Below are 25,114 nucleotides of genomic sequence, written 5' to 3'. Positions count from 1 at the left end.
TTCTTCGTCAAAAGCATGCCACAGAATTACAGTTCAAGATGTAGTCCACAAGGACTGGTATTATCTATTACAGGGGTCTACAACCTTGACAACCTTAAGCCTGGAGGACTTCAACTCCCAGAATTCCCAAGACAGCAAAGCTGGTAGTCGAGTTTATACCCGGTAGTCGAGTTTATACCTGAAGAATTGGGAGGGGGTGGAGAGAGGATTCCTACCTTGCTACGATAGAGCATGCAGCTACGATGTCCTCAAGGAATGCAACTGTATTGTTTATATCCCCATTTTCGAAGAAAACCACAGCACAGCGCACTTCTCTAAACTTCTAGGGATCCTGAATAAAAACAAAAATAATGTCTCTCCCCCACCACCCCATTGTGCAGCGGCAAATGGTAGCGTCCGCTACGACTTCTCTTACCTCATCTTTTTTTTTGCGGGAGGCGTGGCCTGCCCATTGATTGACTGGATGGTGTCCTACAACGGATTTAGGGTTGGGGGATGAGTGGCACGTTCAGGGATTGTTTCTGTACCGTCAGAAGGGATGAAGCGAAGTGAAACTGGTTTACCTTTTCACAGAGTGAATTCAATGGTAGAAATAAAGGGAACACAAAGCATCTTTGATCGACGTATTTAAATATAGAAGAACGCATGCGCATGCGTGCAGGAAAAGGAAACAAAAAAAAAATCTGAACCCGGACCAGCCGATCAGTCTCTTGGATGTTTGCTTCCAACTTGAGCCGCAAGACCTCGTGGCGCAACGGTAGCGCGTCTGACTCCAGATCAGAAGGCTGCGTGTTCGAATCACGTCGGGGTCATGGCATCCCTTCCCGAAAGAGGGATTTGTTTTACCCTAAATACAGGCGGTATCACTTTTCTCTTCCTGGTGCTCGTGGGTTCTCTTTAAAACGGTCCCACGGGTTGTTTGTGGATTGCAACAAGGGGAGGAACGCTAACACGCGGGAAGGACTGAAGTCAAGAAATACGTAATAAAGGTGTGGGGGTCACGGGGGGAGGCGCTTCATTGTCCCGATAAAGCACGATGAATGTAATAGAAATCATGGAACATAGAAGATCAAACGGGAAATCCTGGAAGGAAAAATAAACAAAGAAGGTACAGTTGCCACTCTTCAAAAGAAGGACAGGCGAAATCTTAATAAAAGAGCAGGAAAGAGAGATACGTGCACACTTTTACTGTTGAAGGCTATTTATAAGTATTTTGAAAGATTATAGTAGTTTGGTGAATGATTCCCAGGAGCACAATGAAAAAAATCTATTGTGATTAGGGTGGTTCTGAAGAACATCATTAATAGTAAAACAGGTGGGAAGTGGGTAAGAAAATTAAACAACAGTCTATCTTAATGATTATTAATAAAATGAAATCCAATGACCCTGAGCAGTTCAAAGCAGTTCCCACCTTAGAGGATGTAGGGAAAGGTTGGGGAGTCTACCTTCACCCCAATAAATCCTTCAGTTGTTACTATAACAAAGCAGAGAAAACTGGGAATTAATCCCATGGTCTGCTGAAAATGCTGCTGGCAATAGTCCAGCAAATCATGAGTGCCTTAATCTCACTCCCCAGTGTCCTGGGGATGCCCTCCAAGCATTCATGCATTTTAAATAATCTTAAAGCAATATTGAGTATAAATGGGGGGGGGGGAATCAATAAATGCACTTTTGTTTCCCACTGAAACAAAATTGTTGGTTCTTAATAGTTTATGTACATTTTTGCAAAACTGTTTAGTGCTGTTGGATATATATTGAATCAACACAGCTGAGCATTTCTCTGGCTATTACCCATGGCAACATCTGACTTCCATATGAGACTTATAGACTTATAGGTTTCCATAGGCTTCCACTGCAGCGTGTATTTCTTTACACTATTCACATTTTGGCCAAATGGAGCTAGATAAAAACATTGAAAATTGTTTTTAAAATCAGTAAACAAAAGCAGTATTACATTTCAGATTAAATAATAGTGTGAGTTTCCAGCATTTAAAACATCGTTCTCTAACATTTCCTCAGAAAAAAAAAACTATCAAATTTTGGCACCACAATCTAAGGAATGCAAGGTGATGTAAACCGATACAGTGAATGTCTGTCTATCGTATGACTGTTTTTTTTACCCCCTCCTCTCATAGATCAACAGTTTCTTAGAGGGGCGGGGGTGCATGGAAGACTAAACTGAACCCAGGACATCTGACTTGCAAATGATAGGGGTCTCCCTTTCAAAGATGTGTTTGATATACATGGGGATGTTTCAGAAAATGTTATGAGTGAGAAAGAAAAGGTGAGATGTGATTACCGATTTTGTTAGCAATGCGTCACATCCAACTGTCAGGTATATTATAGTTCCATGTAACTTGCACACTGTATCTTTTTCTTTAGAACTGGGGTTTCCCCCCCCTGTTTTCATTGCCGCTGAAATATGCCACTTTATTTGATGTCTGTGTTTTTATGAATGTTCACAGAGCTGACAAAATGAAATTCAACATAGAGAAAAGTAAAGTACAATACAATACAATAGTAGAGTTGGAAGGGACCTTGGAGGTCTTCTAGTCCAACCCCCTGCCTAGGCAGGAAACCCTATACCGTTTCAGACAAATAGCTATCCAACATCTTCTTAAAGACTTCCAGTGTTGGGGCATTCACAACTTCTGGAGGCAAGCTGTTCCACTGATTAATTGTTCTCACTGTCAGGAAATTTCTCCTCAGTTCTAAGTTGCTTCTCTCCTTGATTAGTTTCCACCCATTGCTTCTTGTTCTACCCTCAGGTGCTTTGGAGAATAGTTTGACTCCCTCTTCTTTGTGGCAACCTCTGAGATATTGGAATAATGCTATCATGTCTCCCCTAGTCCTTCTTTCTCTTAAGCTAAACATACCCAGTTCCTGCAACCGTTCTTCATATGTTTTAGTCTCCAGTCCCCTAATCATCTTTGTTGCTCTTCTCTGCACTCTTTCTAGAGTCTCCACATCTTTTTTACATCGTGGCGACCAGAACTGAATGCAGTATTCCAAGTGTGGCCTTACCAAGGCATTATAAAGTGGTATTAACACTTCACGTGATCTTGATTCTATCCCTCTGTTGATGCAGCCTAGAACTGTGTTGGCTTTTTTGGCAGCTGCTGCACACTGCTGGCTCATATTTAAATGGTTGTCCACTAGGACTCCAAGATCCCTCTCACAGTTACTACTACTGAGTAAGGTATCACCTATACTGTACCTGTGCATTCCGTTTTTGTTGCCTAAATGTAGAACCTTACTCTTTTCACCATTGAATTTCATTTTATTAGATAGTGCCCAATGTTCAAGTTTGTCAAGATCCTTCTGTATCTTAAGCCTATCTTCTGGAGTGTTGGCTATTCCTGCCAGCTTGGTATCATCTGCAAATTTGATGAGTTCCCCATTTATTCCCTCATCCAAATCATTGATGAAGATGTTGAAGAGTACTGGGCCTAAAACAGAGCCTTGGGGTACTCCACTGCATACTTCCCTCCATGTAGATGCAGTTCCATTGAGAACTACACGTTGAGTGCGGTTGGTCAGCCAGTTACCAATCCATCTGGTGGTGATGCTGTCTAACCCACATTCTTCTACTTTATCTAGTAGTAGGTTATGGTCTACCTTATCAAAAGCCTTACTGAAGTCCAAGTAAACTATATCAACGGCATTCCTCTGGTCCACTAATTTTGTCACATTATCAAAGAATGCAATAAGATTAGTCTGGCATGATCTGTTTTTGACAAATCCATGTTGGCTTTTGGCTATTACTTTGTTTGCTTCTAGGTGTTCGCAAATTCGTTGCTTGATTATTTTTTCCAGAATCTTTCCTGGTATTGAGGTTAGGCTGATAGGTCTGTAGTTTCCTGGATCTAATTTTTTCCCTTTTTTGAAGATGGGAACCACATCAGCTCTTTTCCAGTCCTCTGGTAGTTCCCCGGTGTTCCAGGATCTCTGAAAGATATAATTCAGTGGTTCTGAGATCTCGTCTGCTAGTTCCTTCAGAACTCTGGGGTGTAATCCATCCGGTCCTGGTGATTTGAACTCATCTAGGGTAGACAGGTGCTCACTTACCATTTTCTTCCCTATTTCAATTTGTGTTCCTAATTTTGTGGTGCTGCTTTTGATAGGTTGGACTGTTTTATCCCTTTGTGTAAAGACAGATGCAAAACATGAGTTAAATAGTTCTGCTTTCTCCCTGTTGCTTGTCACCTTCTTGCCACTTTCTCCTAGCAATGGACCAATTGTTTCCTTAACTTTTTTCTTGTTTTTAACATGTTGGAAGAAGCTTTTTTTGTTAATTTTTACTTTTGTGGCAAGCCTTTCTTCATTGTGAGCCTTAGCTTTCCTCACTTCATCTTTACAGGCTCGGGCTATTTGCTGATATTCTGCCTTAGTTATGTCCCCCTCCTTCCACTTTTTATACTTACTTTTTTTGTCTTTCAGTTTGTCAGATAGTTGTTTATGCAGCCATGCTGGTTTCTTTTGGGAGCTGTTGTTTTTCTTCTTCATTGGTATTGTGTTAGACTGGGCTTTTCTAATCTCATTTTTCAAAATTTCCCAAGCTTCTTGAGTTGTTTTCCCCTCGAGGATTCTCATCCATGGAATTTTTCCCAAGCTCTCTCTAAGTTTATTGAAATTAGCTTTCTTAAAGTCCAAGACTCTAGTTTGACTTTGTTCTACTACTTGTGTTTGGATAATGTTGAATTCCAATATTGCATGGTCACTTGCCCCCAGGGTTCCTATGACTTCAACACCTTCTATCATTTCCTCTCTGTTAGTGAGAATTAAGTCCAGTATGGCTGATCCCCTTGTTTCCTTCTCTACTTTTTGGAAAACAAAGTTGTCTGCTAGGTTTGTTAGGAACCTGTTGGATCTTCCACTTGGTGCAGAGTTTGTTTCCCAGTTGATGTCAGGGTAGTTAAAATCTCCCATTACTATTGTGGTGTGCTTCCTACATACCTTAGTTAGCTGACTAGCAAAGAGTTCATCTTCTTCCTCTGCTTGGTTGGGTGGCCTGTAGTATAGACCTATGGCAATGTCATTTCCCCCACAACCTTTAATATTGACCCAAATGCATTCAAGATAGTTCTCATTATTGTTGTGCTCTATTTCTGTAGAGACATAGTTATTTCTTATATATAGTGCAACTCCACCTCCTCTTTTATTTGGTCTATTTCTTTTAAATAATTTAAATCCTTCTAGCTGTATGTTCCATTTGTCAGTTTCATCCCACCAAGTTTCTGTAATGGCAATAATATCATATCTGCCCTCTTTTACTTGAATTTCTAATTCTCCCTGTTTATTCCTCATGCTCTGTGCATTGGTATATAGACATTTGAGTCCATTTTGATTGACCTTGTGTTTACTGTCTACATAACCTGTATTATGCCTGACTGCCCCTATTTTCTTGCCACTTGTGTGATTCATGCACATGGTATGACAATCACTATTACATGCTTGGTTTTGCTTGACAGCAGGAGTGATAATCTTACCCACACACACATCTATGTTACATGCATTTATAACCCTATGAATTTTAGTTTGCTGGGGACAGAGATGTTCTGTATCTATTAATTCTCTGTCCCCGCTCTTCAGTTTAAATGTTTATCAAGAAAATCTGTGAATTTAATGCCAAGTAACTCAGTTCCTTTCTTGGATGGGTGCAACCCATCTCTTTTGTACAGTTTTTCATTGGACCAGCTACAGGCTTCATGACTAATAAAACCAAAGCCTTCCCTTTTACACCACTCCTTTAGCCAAACATTAAACTCTGCTACACGCTGGCCCTTCCCTTTTTGTTCCTTATATACAGGTAAAACCTCTGAAAAGATAAGCCTACAACCTATACTATTAAGTTCATACCCCAAGTTCTGGAAATCATTCTGCACAGAAAGTACATCTTTCTGGGATAGATCATTAGTGCCAAGATGTATAATAGCATCAACGTCACAGTCCTTACTTGCATTCTTGACTATCTTAAGAATACGCCTCTTGTCTCTGCTGGCAGTAGCACCTGGCAGACACCTGACCTCTTTTAAAACCTCCGTATCCTCTCCTAAATTAACATCTCTTACGATTGAATCACCAACCAGAAGGTGACTTCTCTTTTTACATACCTTGATCTTCTTCTGCGACTGATGTGTGATACCTGGTTCCCCTTTTCGCCTTTCCGAAGAAAGTTCTTCGTTTTGGACCACGATCCCCTGCTTATTTGAGTCATCATTATCACAACTGCCTTGACCTATCTCTTTAGTGTCCCCATTAAGGTCAGCAAGGGCACTATATCTGTTTTGCTGGGTCACAGCAAAAGCTTTGGGTTTATGGTTCACAGCTCTCAACCTGCCAGATCCCACAGTTGTCCAGACAGCTCTTCTCCTGCAAGATCTTTGTGGTAGAGGGGGCTGATAGTGTGGCTTCACCATAGAGTGGAATGGCTGACGTAGACACCTAGTTTCTGCTTGGAGAGCACAGATTACAGATTCTAGATAGGTAATCTGCCTATGTAGACTCGTAATTTGTTTACAAAGGGGACAGTATCCAAATTTGAAAAAAGTACTGCGAAAGACAGGTGCAAAACAGCTATTACATTGAACTAAGCCAGTCATTTTGAAATAAATAAAATCACAATCTCAAACACACTAATCCAGAATGTATTATTGCTATTTTGGTTTATAGATATATGATTCGCGCGCCGTTAGGCGCGCGGGCCCCCACCTCAGTGTCTTTGTCTTGTGACTCACCCCCTCCTTCTCTCCAGCAGCTCCAATCCTAGCTTCAGGAAGATTCAAATGATATGGAGTTTAAGGGCCCCCACCTCAGTGTCTTTGTCTTGTGACTCACCCCCTCCTTCTCTCCAGCAGCTCCAATCCTAGCTTCAGGAAGATTCAAATGATATGGAGTTTAAGGGCCCCCACCTCAGTGTCTTTGTTTTGTGACTCACCCCCTCCTTCTCTTCAGCAGCTCCAATCCTAGCTTCAGGAAGATTCAAATGATAAGTCTTACACTTATGCAAGAAAAACCAAAAGTACATGTACTGATTAAGTAAAATGTGGCTTAATAGCAGTAACTGCGAGAGGGATCTTGGAGTCCTAATGGACAGTCAATTAAATATGAACCAGCAGTGTGCGGCAGCAAACAAAAAAGCCAAAGCTTTTTGCATTAACAGAGTGATTGAATCAAGATCATGTGTGGTATTAGCCCTGCTCTATAAAGCCTTAGTAAGGCCACACCTAGAATACTGCATCCAGTTTTGGTCACCGCACTATAAAAAAAGATGTTGAGACTCTAGAAAGAGTGCAGAGAAGAGTAACAAAAATGATTAGGGGCCAGGAGGCTAAAATATATGAAGAATTGGGCAAGGCTAGTCTAGTGAAGAGAAGGACCAGAAGTGATATAATAGCAGCTTTCCAATATTTGAGGGGTTATCACGAAGAAGGGGACAACCTATTTTCCAAAGCACCAAAGGCCAGTCAAGGAATAATGGATGGAAACTGAGAGATTTAATGTAGAAATAAGGAGAAATTTCCTGACAGAACAATTAACGAATGGAACAGCTTGCCTTCAGAAGTTGTGGATGCTTCATCACTGGAGGCGTTGAAGAAGAGACTGGACAGGCACTTATAAGAAATGCTATAGAGTCTCCTGCTTGAGCAGGGGGTTGGATTAGGTGACCTACAAGGTCCCTTCCAACTCTCTTATTCTAAGTTATTCTGATTAACATTGTGATAGTGTTCATTTGATAATACCGATACATCATTTTGAAATCATTTCAAAATAGGAAGGAATCCAGATGCATTAGTTAAGTAATATGTGTTTATTAAATAAAAAGCAATTAATGAATATATTTTTCAAAGCATTGAAAGAAAAATTCTTAACCAGCATTATGCTTTCTTTCGTAGGCCCACTACTTGGAGACATGGAGAATGTTACTGTAGATGTACATATAAAAAGCAAGGAACAAAACATAGAAGGACTAAGTGTGAAAGAAGAAGTTGATATTAAAAGTCTGACTGACGCTGAACTATGGAAGCAGCTTTGCTCATATGGAGTTAACCCTGGACCAATATTACGTATGTATCAGATCAGAGGTGGTATTCAGCGGGTCCTGACTAGTTCTGGAGAGCTGGTAGTGGAAATTTTGAATAGTTCGGAGAACTGGTAAATACCACCTCTGACTGGCCCCGCCTCCATTAATTCTCTGTCTCTCAAGACTCAGCTGATTGGGAGGAAATGGGGATTTTGCAGTAACCTTCCCCTAGAGTGGGATGGGAATGGAGATTTTACAGTATCCTTCCCCTGCCATGCCCACCAAGCCACGCCCACCAAGCCACACCATGCCCACCAAGCCACGCCCACAGAACCTGTAGTAAAAATGTTTGAATCCCACCACTGTATCAATCCATGATGATCTTGGGAGATATAAAAGAAAGCTGACTCACTACTTACTACTTCCTATAACCAAGAGTTGGTATTTCTACTAGGTTTTGCCCACCACTACCACCACTGCTTAATTTGCAGGAAATAATTCTTGAAACACATCCAGCTTTGAGGCAAGCTCATTTTGATAAGGGGATAGAAATGCAACTGTTTGACATTTTTTCTTTTTTTGTAACTATATTGCACAACAACAGAAGCAGAATGTGTATGTACCTTAGTTTATATTCAGGTATATATTCTGTTCTATCTTGTGGGCTCTGGCTATGCTTCTGCATACTTTGCTTCAAATTTTCCAAATCATGAATGTTGTTTAATGCACTCTTAGTTAAAAATAAGGACTTGTACCTCCAAACTAGGCATTCCGAAATGATAAGCATTTACTAAATTCCCTAGGTTTTTTTTAATATGGTAGTACTTTTTCTGGTCTTCAATCAAAAGGATTCTGTTCTTCCACTAATATTTTTAAGCATTTTTATGATGAATGATTTAGCTGAAGGTAGAATGAATGCTTATTGAGTTTCCACATGACATTACACAGGAAACACTTCAAAGAGGAATATAATTCAAAATGAATATAGAAGTATCAAAAATATATTGTTTCTCATTTTTTGTATTGCTTCTGAATTTGAATAAAAACAAATTGCATAATTGCTGGATGAGAAGCACATGGATTAATGGAGATAGATTTGAATAGCATCTCAAGGTTGACATTAGCTTTTGACGGACCTTTTATAAGCGTATTATAGATAAATTGGATTAACACAATACATGTCATCAGATATAGTGAAACAAGTCCAGTGAATATTTGAAGTTGATGATTATTTGTCCTATAGAAGAGAAAACCATGGTGGAGACATGGTAATGTTCTTCAAGTATTTGAATAATGCTTAAGACAGCAGATACACTATATTGCCAAAAGTATTCGCTCACCTGCCTTTACTTGCATATGAACTTACTGTAAGTGACATCCCATTCCTAATCCATAGGGTTTAATATGACGTTGGTCCACCCTTTGCAGCTATAACAGCTTCAACTCTTCTGGGAAGGCTGTCCACAAGGTTTAGAAGTGTGTTTATGGGAACTTTTGACCATTCTTCCAGAAGCGCATTTGTGAGATCACACACTGATGTTGGACAAGTTTACGTGGCCTACCACTTCGTGGCTGAGTTCCTGTCGTTCCCAAACACTTCCACGTTCTTATAATACAACTGACAGTTGACTGTGGAATATTTAGGAGCAAGGAAATTTCACGACTGGATTTGTTGCACAGGTGGCATCCTATCACAGTTCCACGCTGGAATTCACTGAGCTCCTGAGAGCGATCCATTCTTTCACCAATGTTTGTAAAAACAGTCTGCATGCCTAGGTACTTGAGTTAATACATCTGTGGCCATGGAACTGATTGGAACACCTGATTCTGATTATTTGGATGGGTGAGCGAATCCTTTTGGCAATATAGTGTATACTATAATGTTTAAGATGCTGGACTTGGCCTGCAGAGATTCAGGTTCAAATTCCCAGTCAGTCATGGAGTAGCACAGTAGGCAGTTTTAAGATAGGCATTCTCTTTCATCCCAACTTATCTCATAGGGTTGTAGTAATAAAATAAGGCCTCGCATATATACTGCCTTGAGCTTCCAGAGAAGAAAGTGATGTATAAGCGTGAGACGCCCTCTATGTTTTCTGAATATTTAAAATTTGCATTCCGTATATAATATGGAATAGAAGAAAAAAAAATCAAATCAAAGAATCAGGTTGGTCTATTTGTTTTAGCTTCCACAAGAATCGTTTATGAAAACAAGCTTCAGCAATTGATGAAACAATGCCCAGGAGTAGCAGCTGGAGAGAAGAGCCAAAAGGTTGACTGTGAAAGGGAAAATGTTGGAGCAAAAGGTAATGCCTAATAATCATTCGCTGAATGGAATGTTGCTCTTTCTGTGTATGAATATAATTATTACTTAGTCTTTGCTATTATCAACAGATAAAATTAACATTAATTGGCTTTATTCATGTCTGGAGTAAGGTAATTTAAGGCCCATTGATTTCAGAGAATATACCGAACAAATTATTTTGTACAACAAACAATTTATGTCTGATGCATAAGTAGTATGCTTATCGACATTGCTTTGTTCACATCCCAGAAACGTGTTTACTAGAACAAAATAAAAAACAAATCACCATGCAAAACCCTATAATCTTATATTTCAGCTGGAAGCTCTTTTCATAGAAATGCACAGTCCAGTTGCTGGGCAGAATTAATTATACAGATAATATTTGAACGAAAGTTGGGAGGACTATCCAATTCTCACTGTGTCTGGAGTAGTCTATTTCATGAAATGTCAAAATTAATGGCTTTCTTTCACATATAACTGTGAATAATGATCCAAACTTATGCAAATGAACCCCAGCTAATATTAATCAGTTTTAGACGTAATGACAAGTAAACCAAGCTGTTGGCTTTCTCGTGGCCACATTGAAGAAGCGGAAGAAATGGCTACTGCTTCCAAAATGGGTAATGGGAGAATTGCTTATTCTACTCTAGGACCAGCTGCAGAAGCCGTTCTTCAGAACAGCAACTTCAGAGTATCAGCAGAATGTGCCTGTAGTTCTGATAATGTAAGTTACACCAATTATGGAAATCTTGTGTCTATAGATAAATGCAAGGCAATTACAGGTGAATATAAACTGATGTACATTGTGCCAGACTCCTGACAAGTGAAGCAATTACTCCATTCACACAATTAGAAAGTATTTCAGTGGATTCTGTTAATGCATTAGGGCCTCAGGAGAACTGGAGCAGTATTCGGGTATTAAAGAATGAGCCAATTTTATAAGATAATTCCGAAGGAATTATTACTAGAAAAGTGGAAAGACTCCACATATATATTAAAGAAATTAGAAAAAAACACCAGGCATAACTATCTTCTGTTGCATCATTTTATGCTCCATTTTTAGAAATGCTAATCATGTCTGTTAAATGTTGATAGATCCACAGTCTTCTCGGTATCTTGTTCTAGTCCCAGTAGACCTTTTCCTTTTTCCTTCTGATTCTAGCTCCAGGTTCAGTGGTTTTGCAAACTCATCCCCAGACGATTTTCATAGTGCTGTACTGTTTCCAGACAACTGAATGGTTTAACTGGTCCCTGAGGATTTCGATATAAGTCCTCTCAAGTTTGTGGTGTTATAAATTAATAAGGGGATACTCTCTTAGGAGTACTCCAGATAGTTCATGAGGTGAAAAAAATGGTTTGGTTTCAAATTCTTTTCCTCTTTCTCTTCCTTCTCCACCCCCATGCTTAGGGTTTATACTTTCCAAACAAATGACCCCAGTCTGGGTGGGTTGCAACAGACCACACTGAGGATGCAGTACTGAGCTGCCTCAGCATAAATTGTAATGCCCCAACGCATGGGACATCTACATAGACCAGTGTTTCACAACTTTGGCAACTTTAAGTTATGTGGACTTCAACTCCCAGAATTCCCTAGCCAGTACTGGGAATATTCTGGGAATTGAAGCCCACATATCTTAAAGTTGCCAAGATTTAAAACCACTGCTCTACAGCAGTACTGTAGCATTCTGGAAACTACTGTGATGTCTGCTTCTTGACCTGGTCTACCTCAAAGGGCTGACATCATTCCAACTGATCAACAAATGAGCTAGATTGTGGGAATATTGTTTTGGTCTTTCTGTTTCCCTGGGGAAGATGCTTTAACTTTCTTCTTTTCCCATGGATCCTTTCCATAGATCCTTTGCATTTCTCCTCTCCACCTACAGTTGCTACTGCTCGCACAGAATGCAATTGCACCTGTTGCAGAAACTGCCTTGGTTGCCAGTCTGCTTCTGGGTCCAATCCAGGGGTGGGTTTCTGCCAGTGTTACTGCCGGTTTGGTGCATGCGCAATTTGCGTGCGGGCACAGTTGCCTGTAAATACGTCTGCGCATACACAGAACATTAAAAATGTCAAAAAAACATGCCACAGCGACTGGGAAACTGGTTCAGGGGCATGGCGAGCGTGCCGTCCCTACCTGTTCGGCGACTCAGTTGCAGTTTTTACTACCGAACTGGTGCGAACTGGTAGCAACCACCTCTGATCCAATTCAAGGACCTTTATAGCATGAGTCCATGTTATCTTAGAAACTGTCTCACTCCAATGGGATTGGACCTCTCATTCTGCTAGAAAGGACATACTGTGGACCCCACTGGTCTAGGAATTCCAGCAGGCAGGGTCCAGGAGAAGGGGTTTTTCTGCTTGGCTACCAGCCTCTGGAACAGGGGTCTCCAACCTTGACAAATTTAAGCCTGGCGGACTTCAACTTCCAGAATTCCCAGCTTTACTGGTTGGGGAATTCTGGGAGTTGAAGTCCCCCAGGCTTAAAGTTGCCAAGGTTGGACACCCCTTCTCTGGAACATTGTTCCCTTCAAGCCGAGATCCATCCCCACTTTCCTGACTTTCTGTAAGAGCTTCAAACCTGGCTCTGCCAACTGGCCTGGGGCCTTGATGGAGAGGTCTTTAACAGATTAAATAGAAGCTCTCATCTCTACTCCAAAACAGTATTCTGGTTTTATGCATTTATTCACTGGATTTTTATCCAGGGTTATTATTTTAACTTCTTTAATTTCTGCTTATTTAATGTCTAGTGTTTTTATGATGTTTGTAAACTCCCAGAGTCTCTTGACAATGAGATGGGCGGAATATACATTAAATAAATAAGCCCCAATTTTCTCGAGATTAGAAAATAAATGAAGTCTTTTTGCTAAGGAAAGGGAGTATCTGTTCTTATCCACCCAGCCGGGAGAACCTGAATGTTTGTGCATATAATTTCCACTCCAACAATTAGCTCTGCATGTGATCTTTGGGACCAAAAGATTGTTTTGCTCTGTGCTATTAACTGGCAAATAAACTCCTTCTTAACAATGATAGGGATCGCTTCAGAAAAATAACCTATCCCAGAGAATCGTCTTTCTTGAGCATTAAATGGTAGCTGTCTGGTTTCATTTCTCCATGTTTTCAGCCATTGCATTAAACCTATCAGAATCCAAACCAATGCAGGCTGTGGCAAAAGTGTTGAACTTTAACAATTCATTCTTGTGACGTCAGCCAATCAAATGTGTTGGTGCACAAGAGTCCAAACTGTATCTCTGAGATGCCATAAAAATAACTTATTTATCTGTAATGGATGCTTTTGAAGTGAACATTGTAGATCACTTTTTAAAAACCCTCCTTTATAGCCGATACAGAAAAATGTTTCATCTTACAATACAATACAATACAATAGTAGAGTTGGAAGGGACCTTGGAGGTCTTCTAGTCCAACCCCCTGCCTAGGCAGGAAACCCTATACCGTTTCAGACAAATAGCTATCCAACATCTTCTTAAAGACTTCCAGTGTTGGGGCATTCACAACTTCTGGAGGCAAGCTGTTCCACTGATTAATTGTTCTCACTGTCAGGAAATTTCTCCTCAGTTCTAAATTGCTTCTCTCCTTGATTAGTTTCCGCCCATTGCTTCTTGTTCTACCCTCAGGTGCCTTGGAGAATAGTTTGACTCCCTCTTCTTTGTGGCAACCTCTGAGATATTGGAATAATGCTATCATGTCTCCCCTAGTCCTTCTTTCTCTTAAGCTAAACATACCCAGTTCCTGCAACCGTTCTTCATATGTTTTAGTCTCCAGTCCCCTAATCATCTTTGTTGCTCTTCTCTGCACTCTTTCTAGAGTCTCCACATCTTTTTTACATCGTGGCGACCAGAACTGAATGCAGTATTCCAAGTGTGGCCTTACCAAGGCATTATAAAGTGGTATTAACACTTCACGTGATCTTGATTCTATCCCTCTGTTGATGCAGCCTAGAACTGTGTTGGCTTTTTTGGCAGCTGCTGCACACTGCTGGCTCATATTTAAATGGTTGTCCACTAGGACTCCAAGATCCCTTTCACAGTTACTACTATTGAGTAAGGTATCACCTATACTGTACCTGTGCATTCCGTTTTTGTTGCCTAAATGTAGACCCTTACTCTTTTCACCATTGAATTTCATTTTATTAGATAGTGCCCAATGTTCAAGTTTGTCAAGATCCTTCTGTATCTTAAGCCTATCTTCTGGAGTGTTGGCTATTCCTGCCAGCTTGGTATCATCTGCAAATTTGATGAGTTCCCCATTTATTCCCTCATCCAAATCATTGATGAAGATGTTGAAGAGTACTGGGCCTAAAACAGAGCCTTGGGGTACTCCACTGCATACTTCCCTCCATGTAGATGCAGTTCCATTGAGAACTACACGTTGAATGCGGTTGGTCAGCCAGTTACCAATCCATCTGGTGGTGATGCTGTCTAACCCACATTCTTCTACTTTATCTAGTAGTAGGTTATGGTCTACCTTATCAAAAGCCTTACTGAAGTCCAAGTAAACTATATCAACGGCATTCCTCTGGTCCACTAATTTTGTCACATTATCAAAGAATGCAATAAGATTAGTCTGGCATGATCTGTTTTTGACAAATCCATGTTGGCTTTTGGCTATTACTTTGTTTGCTTCTAGGTGTTCGCAAATTCGTTGCTTGATTATTTTTTCCAGAATCTTTCCTGGTATTGAGGTTAGGCTGATAGGTCTGTAGTTTCCTGGATCTAATTTTTTCCCTTTTTTGAAGATGGGAACCACATCAGCTCTTTTCCAGTCCTCTGGTAGTTCCCCGGTGTTCCAGGATCTCTGAAAGATATAATTCAGTGGTTCTGAGATCTCGTCTGCTAGTTCCTTCAGAACTCTGGGGTGTAATCCATCCGGTCCTGGTGATTTGAACTCGTCTAGGGTAGACAGGTGCTCACTTACCATTTTCTTCCCTATTTCAATTTGTGTTCCTAATTTTGTGGTGCTGCTTTTGATAGGTTGGACTGTTTTATCCCTTTGTGTAAAGACAGATGCAAAACATGAGTTAAATAGTTCTGCTTTCTCCCTGTTGCTTGTCACCTTCTTGCCACTTTCTCCTAGCAATGGACCAATTGTTTCCTTAACTTTTTTCTTGTTTTTAACATGTTGGAAGAAGCTTTTTTTGTTAATTTTTACTTTTGTGGCAAGCCTTTCTTCATTGTGAGCCTTAGCTTTCCTCACTTCATCTTTACAGGCTCGGGCTATTTGCTGATATTCTGCCTTAGTTATGTCCCCCTCCTTCCACTTTTTATACTTACTTTTTTTGTCTTTCAGTTTGTCAGATAGTTGTTTATGCAGCCATGCTGGTTTCTTTTGGGAGCTGTTGTTTTTCTTCTTCATTGGTATTGTGTTAGACTGGGCTTTTCTAATCTCATTTTTCAAAATTTCCCAAGCTTCTTGAGTTGTTTTCCCCTCGAGGATTCTCATCCATGGAATTTTTCCCAAGCTCTCTCTAAGTTTATTGAAATTAGCTTTCTTAAAGTCCAAGACTCTAGTTTGACTTTGTTCTACTACTTGTGTTTGGATAATGTTGAATTCCAATATTGCATGGTCACTTGCCCCCAGGGTTCCTATGGCTTCAACACCTTCTATCATTTCCTCTCTGTTAGTGAGAATTAAGTCCAGTATGGCTGATCTTCCCAGAATTACTCCTGTATCTAAATAAGTGGAGAATGAGGGAGGCAGAGCATGGTCCATCTCTCAAAACATGCTCCTAAGACATCCTTCTTTGGTGTTGTATCACTAAATATACTTTTTGAATTGTGGTGTGGGTAAGCATAGAACCCTTGTATGTGTGGCTGTACTAGCTACAGTTAGTAGTTATCACCATGTGAAAAATAGCCTGCTGCTCACATTTCAGAACTTGTACTATCCCAGCAGTATGTACCTTACACAAGTCTTACCTTTTTGCAACCTCAGTTATGCTTTCTCTTCCACCTTAGAAAGCACCTTTAGATGAAATAACCGAACGGCAGAAGAAACTCTTGTCGCCTGATTCTGAGCACAGTTTAGCCAAAATAGTAGCAGAAGTAAGTACTGTAACTGCTTGATCAGATTCCCAAAGATGTAATATGGCTTCTGATACATACCTTGGCATCTGTGTCATTTGCCCCCCACCCCCTCCCCAAAGAATGAGAAGCGAATAATGTATTTAAAACAAACTGGCACTCTCAAGTAGAATTATATTTCCAGTAGTGCCAAAAGAAACGAAGTAGATTCTGAATGCATTTTGGGATGGGAAAAAGTGGGTGGCTTGATACTTTATTTGGAAGATTACCAAACCAACAGAAAACAATGAAACAAAAATGAGCTGGCTATGTGTAGAATGGAAATTTGATAGATATTTGATAGATATTTGCCATGGAAGTGTCATGTTTATGCCCTGCTGATATAGTTCTTCATTACTAACAACTTGTCTATTAACAGCTCCAAGAGATATTACCAGAAAGCAAAATGACACCACATCGGTCACAAGGATTAAGAAAGAAAGTTGGCAACAGCCCTGAGACAAGCAAACAAAAGGTACCTTTTCAACACTATGTGAAACACAAACTGTTTTTATTAAGCGTATAATTTGTTAAGGTAGAATTTTGGAACAAAACATTACAAAATATTATTTAGGGGAATAGCACATAGCTCTAAACAGGTCAAATGATATTTTTCTCTTGAAAATGGCCCAGTTGTTAGAACTTTCTTTGAACTCAACTAGACCAAAACTAAAAAAAAAACCTCCATCAGCAGGAATGTAACATTCAGGTCAAAGGAAGTTAAGGGTACTATCTATCTGATTTCGTCACACTTGACTTGGCATATAGTCAAATCTAGGTCCCTCAAATTGAAGATTTTGGACTAAAATATTGTCGGCGCTGAGGAAGCATCATTAAAGTACTTCTTTTTTTATTTACACATAATCTGGGCTACTTTCAGATGGGAGGTTCACTATTCTTTCTCCATCTGAAGCATCCTTAGAGTACTGTCCAAGCTTGCAGAGCAATAGAAGATTTTCTGGATTGGAGGGGGGATGCTTGGGGCTGAATGACTGCACCTTTTTTCCATTCCCAGTCTCCAGAAACACACTATATGGCAATAAGCTGCTCAGATCCAGGTCTACACACCAGTCTTGACAGTGTTTATTTTCCAAGTGGATAGGGAAAAATCCCTGCTTTTTTCTTTTTCATCGCTACTGACAAATGTTTCATACACTTTACCATAAAGGTGAGTCTTACAAAGTGCTCTAAAGGTGCTTCAAGACAGAAGGCTCCAAATACTACTTGTTAAGAAGCATTTTGTAGTGTTTCCATCTCACTTGTGGGGAAAGTTATAGAAATGTGGAGAAAACAGAAGAGGATTACAAATTGAAGATGACAATGTCTACAAATAATTTTCACAAGAGGGGAGGAGCCGAAGTCGTGATGAGACGATGTGCGATCTCAATGCTCTGAGATCGCAGTTGATACTTTTGCTACTGGGTGGTCCAAATGGACCTAAACCGTCCCGCAGAGACGGTGAACAGGAAGACTACGTCTTGCTGATCTCAGGGACATCGCAAAGTTCCTGATTGATCCAAGAGACGTTCTTCAAGCTGGTGACAAAAAATTCAGCCATTTGGCTGATGAAGTCGGGGCAGCTCCAGAACGGAAGGATATGGAAAGAGAAAGTGTTTCCAGCTGGTGAGGAATTTTTACTATTTTAAAAGTGACTGCCTATAAAAAAACTTAACATTAATTTAAATTGGTGAACAGAAGAAATAAGCGGCGGAATTAAATTTGGACTGGTTTTGGACAGTGGGTTATCTTACTTTTTAAATGCTATTTTCATGGATGGAATTTATGCAAGCCTTTTAAAATGAATGGATTAAGTTTCCTTCTTATATTTGTTTTATTTTACTATTCTCTGTAATCTATGCACTAAAACTCTCCTCTTTCATTACTGTGGGTGTTTTTCTAACTCATTTAAGAATCAGACTTTTTAAAAACTTGAAATACAAAAAAGATACAAAAAGAAACAAAGAAATTGTAACATTGCAACATTGCTATTCGGAGGCTGGAGGTTTGTGTATTGGAAATGAAATACTTTTATTTTTTTTCACTGATAATCCTGGCTTGGCACTTCAAGGTCTCACAGCTTGTTTATAGAGAGTGATAAGAAGAAAAGCACACAGATGTTCCTTTGAAGTATATTTTTAACCAGAGAAAGGTGAAATGTTATTGTGAATCTATGCTTAATCCTGTTAAAACCTTCTAAGCTAGAGCAGCAGTGTTTGTTAGCTGGAGATAATGGCACAATTTCAACAGCAGAAAGAAGTTTTAAGTCTGCAAAAGATATTCTCAGAAATACAGAAATTATCAGATACATGTGAGAGGATAGAGAAGAAGTTGGAAGACTTAGTGCACCTAACAGCAAAATATGATGAAGAAGTTGAAGGTGCTAATCAAATGGAAAAAGTGATGGTTAAAATCCTAAAAATCGAAGAGGAAAATGAATATAAAGAAATTAAAATTGCTGATATTTATGGTGATTGGTTTGTCTCTGAAAAGGGAAAGAGTGGAATACTGAAAGAGGAATTAAATGGAGGGGAAATCTACGCCAGATGGCAAGATACAGAAGAAGAGAAAACAAAAGAATTTATGGATTTAAAGAGAAAATTTTATTAGCAATATCATTGATAACACTACCGACAATCAAAGATAAGCTGATTAAGGAAACAGAAGAAGGGCATCGAAATTATATGAGAGATTTTATAAGCAAAGAGTTGCTAAGAGGAGTCCATACAAAGTTGATTAAGGAGATGATTAGAGGACTGACACCACAAATGGCAGAAGATATGAGACTATTTTGCTACTGGAAAGATACAGGAAGAGTATAATTTAAAACTAGCTAAACGTAGTGAAATTTAGTGACAATAGATATAGTTAAATAAATAATTGATGATGATAATAATGTATACAATGTGTAGTGTTATGATAAGTAATAACTGGATATGAATATTGAATGGTACCCATGAAAGGAAGATTAGAAACCCTTTTGGATTATATATAAAGGTTAATAAAAAAAGAATTAAGTTAGATTCAGTTAAGTCTTGATTATTAGGGGGGGAAATGATATGATGCAGGATATAGTCAAATAAAGGAGGGATAATGATAATAACGTACATATATGTATGGGTACAACATAAGGAAATGGGATGTAAATTATAAACAGTGATTTGGAAAGAAAGATTAGAAAACTTTGTTATTAAATATTATGGATGTTTAGCTAGAATAGGACATGAGGATTTAGTGTCATTGGAGGATTTTAGAAATAGTAAATGAAATTTCAGTATGTGGTTATGTATTAAATCTTGGTATATTTTATGATGAAGGATGTTTAAACAATTATAGTCAAATGAAAATGGAGGTATAATGATGGTAACATGTATAAATATCTGAGTTAAAATAGTTAATATGAATTATATTTGTTGACTGTGGAAGAGATGCACGTAAGCCTTTTTGTAACCAACTGATACACTTTCTACAGTATGTAAAGAAGGATGTGTTGTGTTTGTTTTGAAAATAAAAAATAAAAAAAAACTTTTATATAAAAAAACAATTTTCACAAGACAGAGAAACCGTGTGCTAACAACTTTTGGAAACCCTCTTAAAACCTAAACTCTTTTTTAAGCTTATAGGAATGACATAGCTGAGAAAACTTTACAAACCATCCAAAATAGTCATAGGTCCCAGATTTTCCTCTATGTTGAACCCATTTATTGTATTGAACTCCTTTCTTTAACAAGGAATTAATAATATTTTAGAGGCCTTAAATGTGTTTAAAACAGAGTAAGCCACAGGGAGATAACCTTTTTAGTTATTCTCTAACATCACTTTAAGTGCTTCATTGTTGTCCCTCCTGACCTCTTATTTCTTCTTGTATGGAGAGGATAAAAATAGTAGCATTGCTGAAGGCTTTATTGGCACAGGAGATTTGAGATCATAAGGAATAAGAATAGCTTTGTTTGAAAAGCATTTTCACTTGAAGAATGCTTTAAAATATGAGATAAAAGTCATCCTTCTGAATGTAGCTGATAATCTCTGAAATATTAGGCAGAAATTATTTTTAACACATTTTTCTCTATTGGCTTTTGTGATCATGGATAATGATAAAAGACAAAACCCTGAATGATTAATTCCAATCCACTCCCTCCAAAAGGTGAAACACTGTGGTTGTATCTAAAGACTTTTGCCTGCTCTTTTATGGATTTCTTTTTCTATCTCGGGGAAATGTGCGGCATGCTTAGTGTTAGTAAAGTATCTTTTGGAGGAGATATTTTTGAAGATTTATGATGTCTTTGTAGTACAGTCTTATTATGGATTGTTGTATATTAATACTAATGGTTGAAAAGTTGGTACACACAATGGCGAATCCGCAGTCAGTTCTGTAACTACAGTTAGATCCCAAAGCAGAACAACTCTCATTATGCTGGCTGGGGAATTCTGGGAGTTGAAGTCCAGGCAACTTGCCAAGGTTGAAAAGATAACAATAGCAGCTCTTCTAGTAATTTTCTTCCATCAGCCACCCAGATATTCTAGGCAGTCTCCTTGTGACCTTCACTTCATTGTTTATTTTCTTTTCATGCCTGAGGGCTGCGGTTTGTGTTAATCAGGATTGGCATTTCTATTATGCTATTTGAGGAAAGGCAAGTATGTATTTCAAAGCTCAAGCTAGAATTTAGACAGTTCAATAAGATGAAACAGTATACTGAGAACAAGGTACTCAAGAATAGGAAGAAAAAATTGCATCCAGGAAAGAGACAAGATTTAGCTCTGAATCTACATCTAAGGACAAATCTTAGCTAGTGAGCAAGAGATAGGCCCTTGCTTAAGATGAAAGCAATATATTTCCTCCTAGGGAGCAACATCTGATTTGAAAACTATAGTGAATATGTCTGTTGGAATAGTGGCGCTTAATCAAGGACTGCGCTTTATTAACTGGATATATATTTTGCCTTATCCCTGGCAGCTAAGGAACTTTCCTTTCATCCATCTGACAATAATAATCCATTTTGGTAAGTTGGGCACTGAGAATGATTCATCCAAAGTCACTGAATTAGCTCTGTTGTAAATGAATCTTCCCAATGATGGTTTAGTATTGCTGCAGTACTTAGAACTGGGCTTCAAATCATTTTTAGAATACATATTTATTGCCTTTGTTATGTTGGACATGCTTTTAACAAAAAAAGATGATTATACATTTAAGGATAACTTATTAGGCAGTTAGCTTCCACAATAACCTTTGATTTTCACTTACTTTTTGTCATTTTTTTGCAAATTACTTCACTTTCCTATGGCTTCCTGGCACATGATTAATAAACTAGAGGACAAAAATATTGAGTAATTTTGGGCAATCCCTCAAATTGCACGTGTGTATTTTTTTAAAAAAAATTGTGGTGCCCGACACAGAACAAGACTGCTTGACATCATAAAAACCAAACAATAAAAATAATTAATAAAACCAAGATGAATACCATAAACTTCTATCTTAATATCTAAGGATGTTTACCATGTAGTATGGCTGTATTACTATTATCCTTCTCCTATTGGTATCTTATGATTGTTAGTTTGTTGTTTGTATGTACACTGAAGAGCTTTTGCACTAGAGACAAATTCCTTGTGTATCCTATCACACTTGGTCAATAAAACTATTGTTCTGTTCGGTTCGGTTCTGTTCCATTCCGTTCCGTCCTGTCTCATCCTGTCTAGTCCCGTTCCATTCCTATTCCCATTCCCATTCCATTCCATTCTCCATTCCACTCTAATACGAAGGCAGTAAAATACTATCTTGACTATTCATTCCTCAGATGCCTCTAGAATGGTCTTAAATAGTTTCCAAAAGGAAACAATGGGGGTGCTAGCCAGACTTTCACAGAAGGAATCCTTTATAGGGAAGGATTTTGAAGTGCACCCAGAAACCTATTGACTAGCATTGCAGCAACCCTAGAACAAGTATTGCTTAATTATGGTGACTTTGATTTGCCTGTATATTGCTTGTTATGGTTTGCAATTTCTGAGTGATCTTTAAAGGCTGCCCCATATGAAGCACATTGCTGTAATGCAAACTGGTAGTGGTAAATGTATGAGTCTCAACAGTCTTTTCTAAAAAGGAAAAGTATGATAATTCTCCAGAATTATTTGCTTTTTGAGGAGGTGGTGAATCATTATTTATTTCAAGGTCAGTGAAAACATGTCTCTCAGTAAAGAGAACTGTTTCCAGGACAAGAATTATCATAATCCCCCCACTCTCCCAAAATAGTCAGGAGAGATATGGATTATATACTGAAAGATCAGATTGGCCCCAATCCTGCCGTCTTTTTGTAAGAGTCTGAAAATATGGTTTTGCCATCCGTCGTGAGAACCTGGAAGTGGAGTAGAATCTATACTGAGTGCGGTTGATCTATGTAAGAATACCTGGATAGAGTCACAGTGGTTAGACTGCAGAACTACATGGCTACTTCTGCTGATCACCAGCTGCCAGCAGTTTGGCAGATCGAATCTCACCAGGCTCAAGGTTGATTCAGCCTTCCGAGATGGATAAAAGGAGGACCCAGATTGTTGGGGGCAATATGCTGACTCTATAAAACCGCTTAGAGGGGGCTGGAAAGCACTACGAAGCGGCATATAAGTGTTCTTGCTAAGTGCTACCTTGGGTATAGATTTTATTGTATGATTTTTATAGCTTATGTTTTTATTGTCCTTAAATTGTGTTGAAGGAATTGTCAAATCCCTCAAAGAAGATAGTTCCTTTAGTTTACAAGAAAAAAGAATGTGCATTTTATGTATTTTATAGTCACACCAATTGATAAACCCATCATTCTTTTTCAGAAAAGTGAAAAACTGCACATTGATTACGGTCATCCTGATGCAAGCACCGTAGGAACTAGGTAAAGTTCTTGATAATTATCTTATCAGTGAAGAAAGCCCAAGAAGTTCTTCAATACCTTTCAAAGTGTCTTCAGCCACAATGAAGAAAAAAATAGTGCTCATTAATCAACCCCTCCAAACACAATATGCAAAAAGTCATAATGAAGGAAAAACTGGTGATTATTAGGCAATCCCCCCAAACCTATTTTACTGAAACAGAACATGATTTCCACAGAAATCAACTGTAGTTAGTTGCTCTGAAAAGTTGAAAATATTAAAAACAATCTGGCTTGTAGATGATTACAAGCTTCCATGTGAATTAAAAGAGGTGTTAAGAAAAGCTCCGAGGAGTGAATTTATAATATTTTAAACTAAAAATGAGTAAGATAGTGGGAATGACTTTCTAATGAGAAAAAGGCAAATGTACCTATAGGCTAGTTGAGATATTCAATGCTTCAGCAATTATCTTAACAAAACGATTGCTAGATAAAAGCCCATAAATGCTGTTAAAAATAGGACCAAAGACTGTCACTTTGCATGAATTTTTTTTGTTGTATAGGAGTTCCTGTCACTAACTTGTACCTGCTATATACAAACCTCATTAAAATTCTGCGGCTCCAGTTTCTTTGTGTTATTATGTGCTATTATGTTAATTTTCAATCTATTGTGAATTACTGAAATATTAGTTATTTGTATCCTTTCATAAACATGTTCTGATTTGCAGCAGCTGGAGTTCTCTAATATGCTTGTTTTCCAGGTTAGACAAATACCGTCCTAGTCAGACACTGCATACAGAAAAAATATTAGCATTTTTCCTTTTTGGATTTTAGAAATATAATCAGCTGATATACTGCCTTTTGTGTTTTTAGTTCTCGAAGAAGAACATTAAGAGAGACTCCTCCTCCCCTTAAGAAATGTCCTGAAAACAAACCACAGAAAACATGTGAGAAACCAGCTGAAGGACCTATGCCAATAAGGATAAAGATTGCTGTGTTTTGTATCGCTGTTTTCCTTTTCTTTGTGTATGTAACTATGGAAACCAATCCATTCACAACCCTCTTTAGCAGAAAATGAGTGCCACCCTTCTTGAGAGATGGGTGGAAGACCAAGAAGGCAATTTGGTTAGCTGTTTAGGAACAAGCGACTTCAGTAACTCATTAAACAGCAATTGGGATAATCCAGTTTGTGTGTGTGCACGTGCGTGTTTTAAAGCATTTTTTTTAAAAAAATGTTTCTCTAAACTAGAAGATGGGGCAGCATTTGATTCTTCACTATTTCCGTCTAATTTGCAGGGAGATTCTTAATTAGTTTTATGTAAGCACTTCATCTGGTATTTTGTCCCTATTTTAATTTAGAAACAACTGCCAGGTTCCAGAAATTAAGAAAGACCTGATGAGGTTCTTCTAAGCAGTTTCCTATGTTTTCTTTGCCTATAGACAGAAATATTTCCAAATTAAAGCAGGTCACTTGCACCATTAAACACATACTCTGAGAACTCCTAAGAAGGAACCCTCTTAACTCTCTCCCTCCACACATACACATCTCTCTGTCTTTTGATCTTCTCGAATGCACTACCTCCCTCCTATGAGTCCAGACTGCATTCCACCACATGAACGATTCTCTTAGTACTTTCTCCCTTCCTCCATCCTTATCTGTAATATATGAAGAGGTCTTCTTGTTCCCCAGTGTAGAGTTATACAATAATACAATAGTAGAGTTGGAAGGGACCTTGGAGGTCTTCTAGTTCAACCCCCTGCCTAGGCAGGAAACCCTATACCAGTGATGGCGTACCTATGACACGTGTGCCACAAGTGGCATGCGGAGCCATTTGTCAGGGCACGTGAGGCGCTGCCCTGTCAGCTG

General features: G+C 38.7%; 1 protein-coding gene across 4 annotated transcripts; it reads left to right on the top strand.

Moving 5' to 3' along the window:
• The first annotated feature begins 750 nt into the window (after window positions 1–750).
• On the top strand, window positions 751–24,417 carry LEMD1 (LEM domain containing 1). Of its 4 annotated transcripts, XM_081949365.1 has the most exons (9): window positions 1,015–1,113; window positions 2,144–2,284; window positions 7,896–8,066; window positions 10,207–10,326; window positions 10,976–11,049; window positions 16,298–16,384; window positions 16,782–16,877; window positions 23,213–23,271; window positions 24,121–24,417. In XM_081949365.1, exons 3-9 carry the CDS (start codon window positions 7,913–7,915, stop codon window positions 24,323–24,325), a joined length of 795 nt encoding a protein of 264 aa, XP_081805491.1. In that variant the 5' UTR covers window positions 1,015–1,113; window positions 2,144–2,284; window positions 7,896–7,912; the 3' UTR covers window positions 24,326–24,417. The 4 variants fall into 4 exon arrangements, with proteins under 4 accessions (XP_081805492.1, XP_081805491.1, XP_081805493.1 ...); XM_081949366.1 differs by lacking the exons at window positions 1,015–1,113; window positions 2,144–2,284 and adding an exon at window positions 751–989; XM_081949367.1 differs by lacking the exon at window positions 2,144–2,284 and having other exon boundaries at window positions 1,015–1,105.
• The last annotated feature ends 697 nt before the right edge of the window (window positions 24,418–25,114 follow it).

This window comes from Natrix helvetica, assembly GCF_964273705.1.
Source record: "Natrix helvetica genome assembly, chromosome: 3".
NCBI classification, from domain to species: Eukaryota; Metazoa; Chordata; class Lepidosauria; order Squamata; family Natricidae; genus Natrix; species Natrix helvetica.
Note: the sequence above shows the minus strand (reverse complement) of the source record. Positions and strands in the feature narration are given on the sequence as shown.

Bases quoted from the DNA above. Each gene is read 5' to 3' on its own strand.
- LEMD1 (XM_081949366.1), top strand. From the start codon at position 7,913: ATGGAGAATGTTACTGTAGATGTACATATAAAAAGCAAGGAACAAAAC. The intron at 16,878-23,212 runs GTACCTTTTCAA...ATTCTTTTTCAG, and splicing joins CTGAGACAAGCAAACAAAAG to AAAAGTGAAAAACTGCACAT. The intron at 23,272-24,120 runs GTAAAGTTCTTG...TTGTGTTTTTAG, and splicing joins GCAAGCACCGTAGGAACTAG to TTCTCGAAGAAGAACATTAA.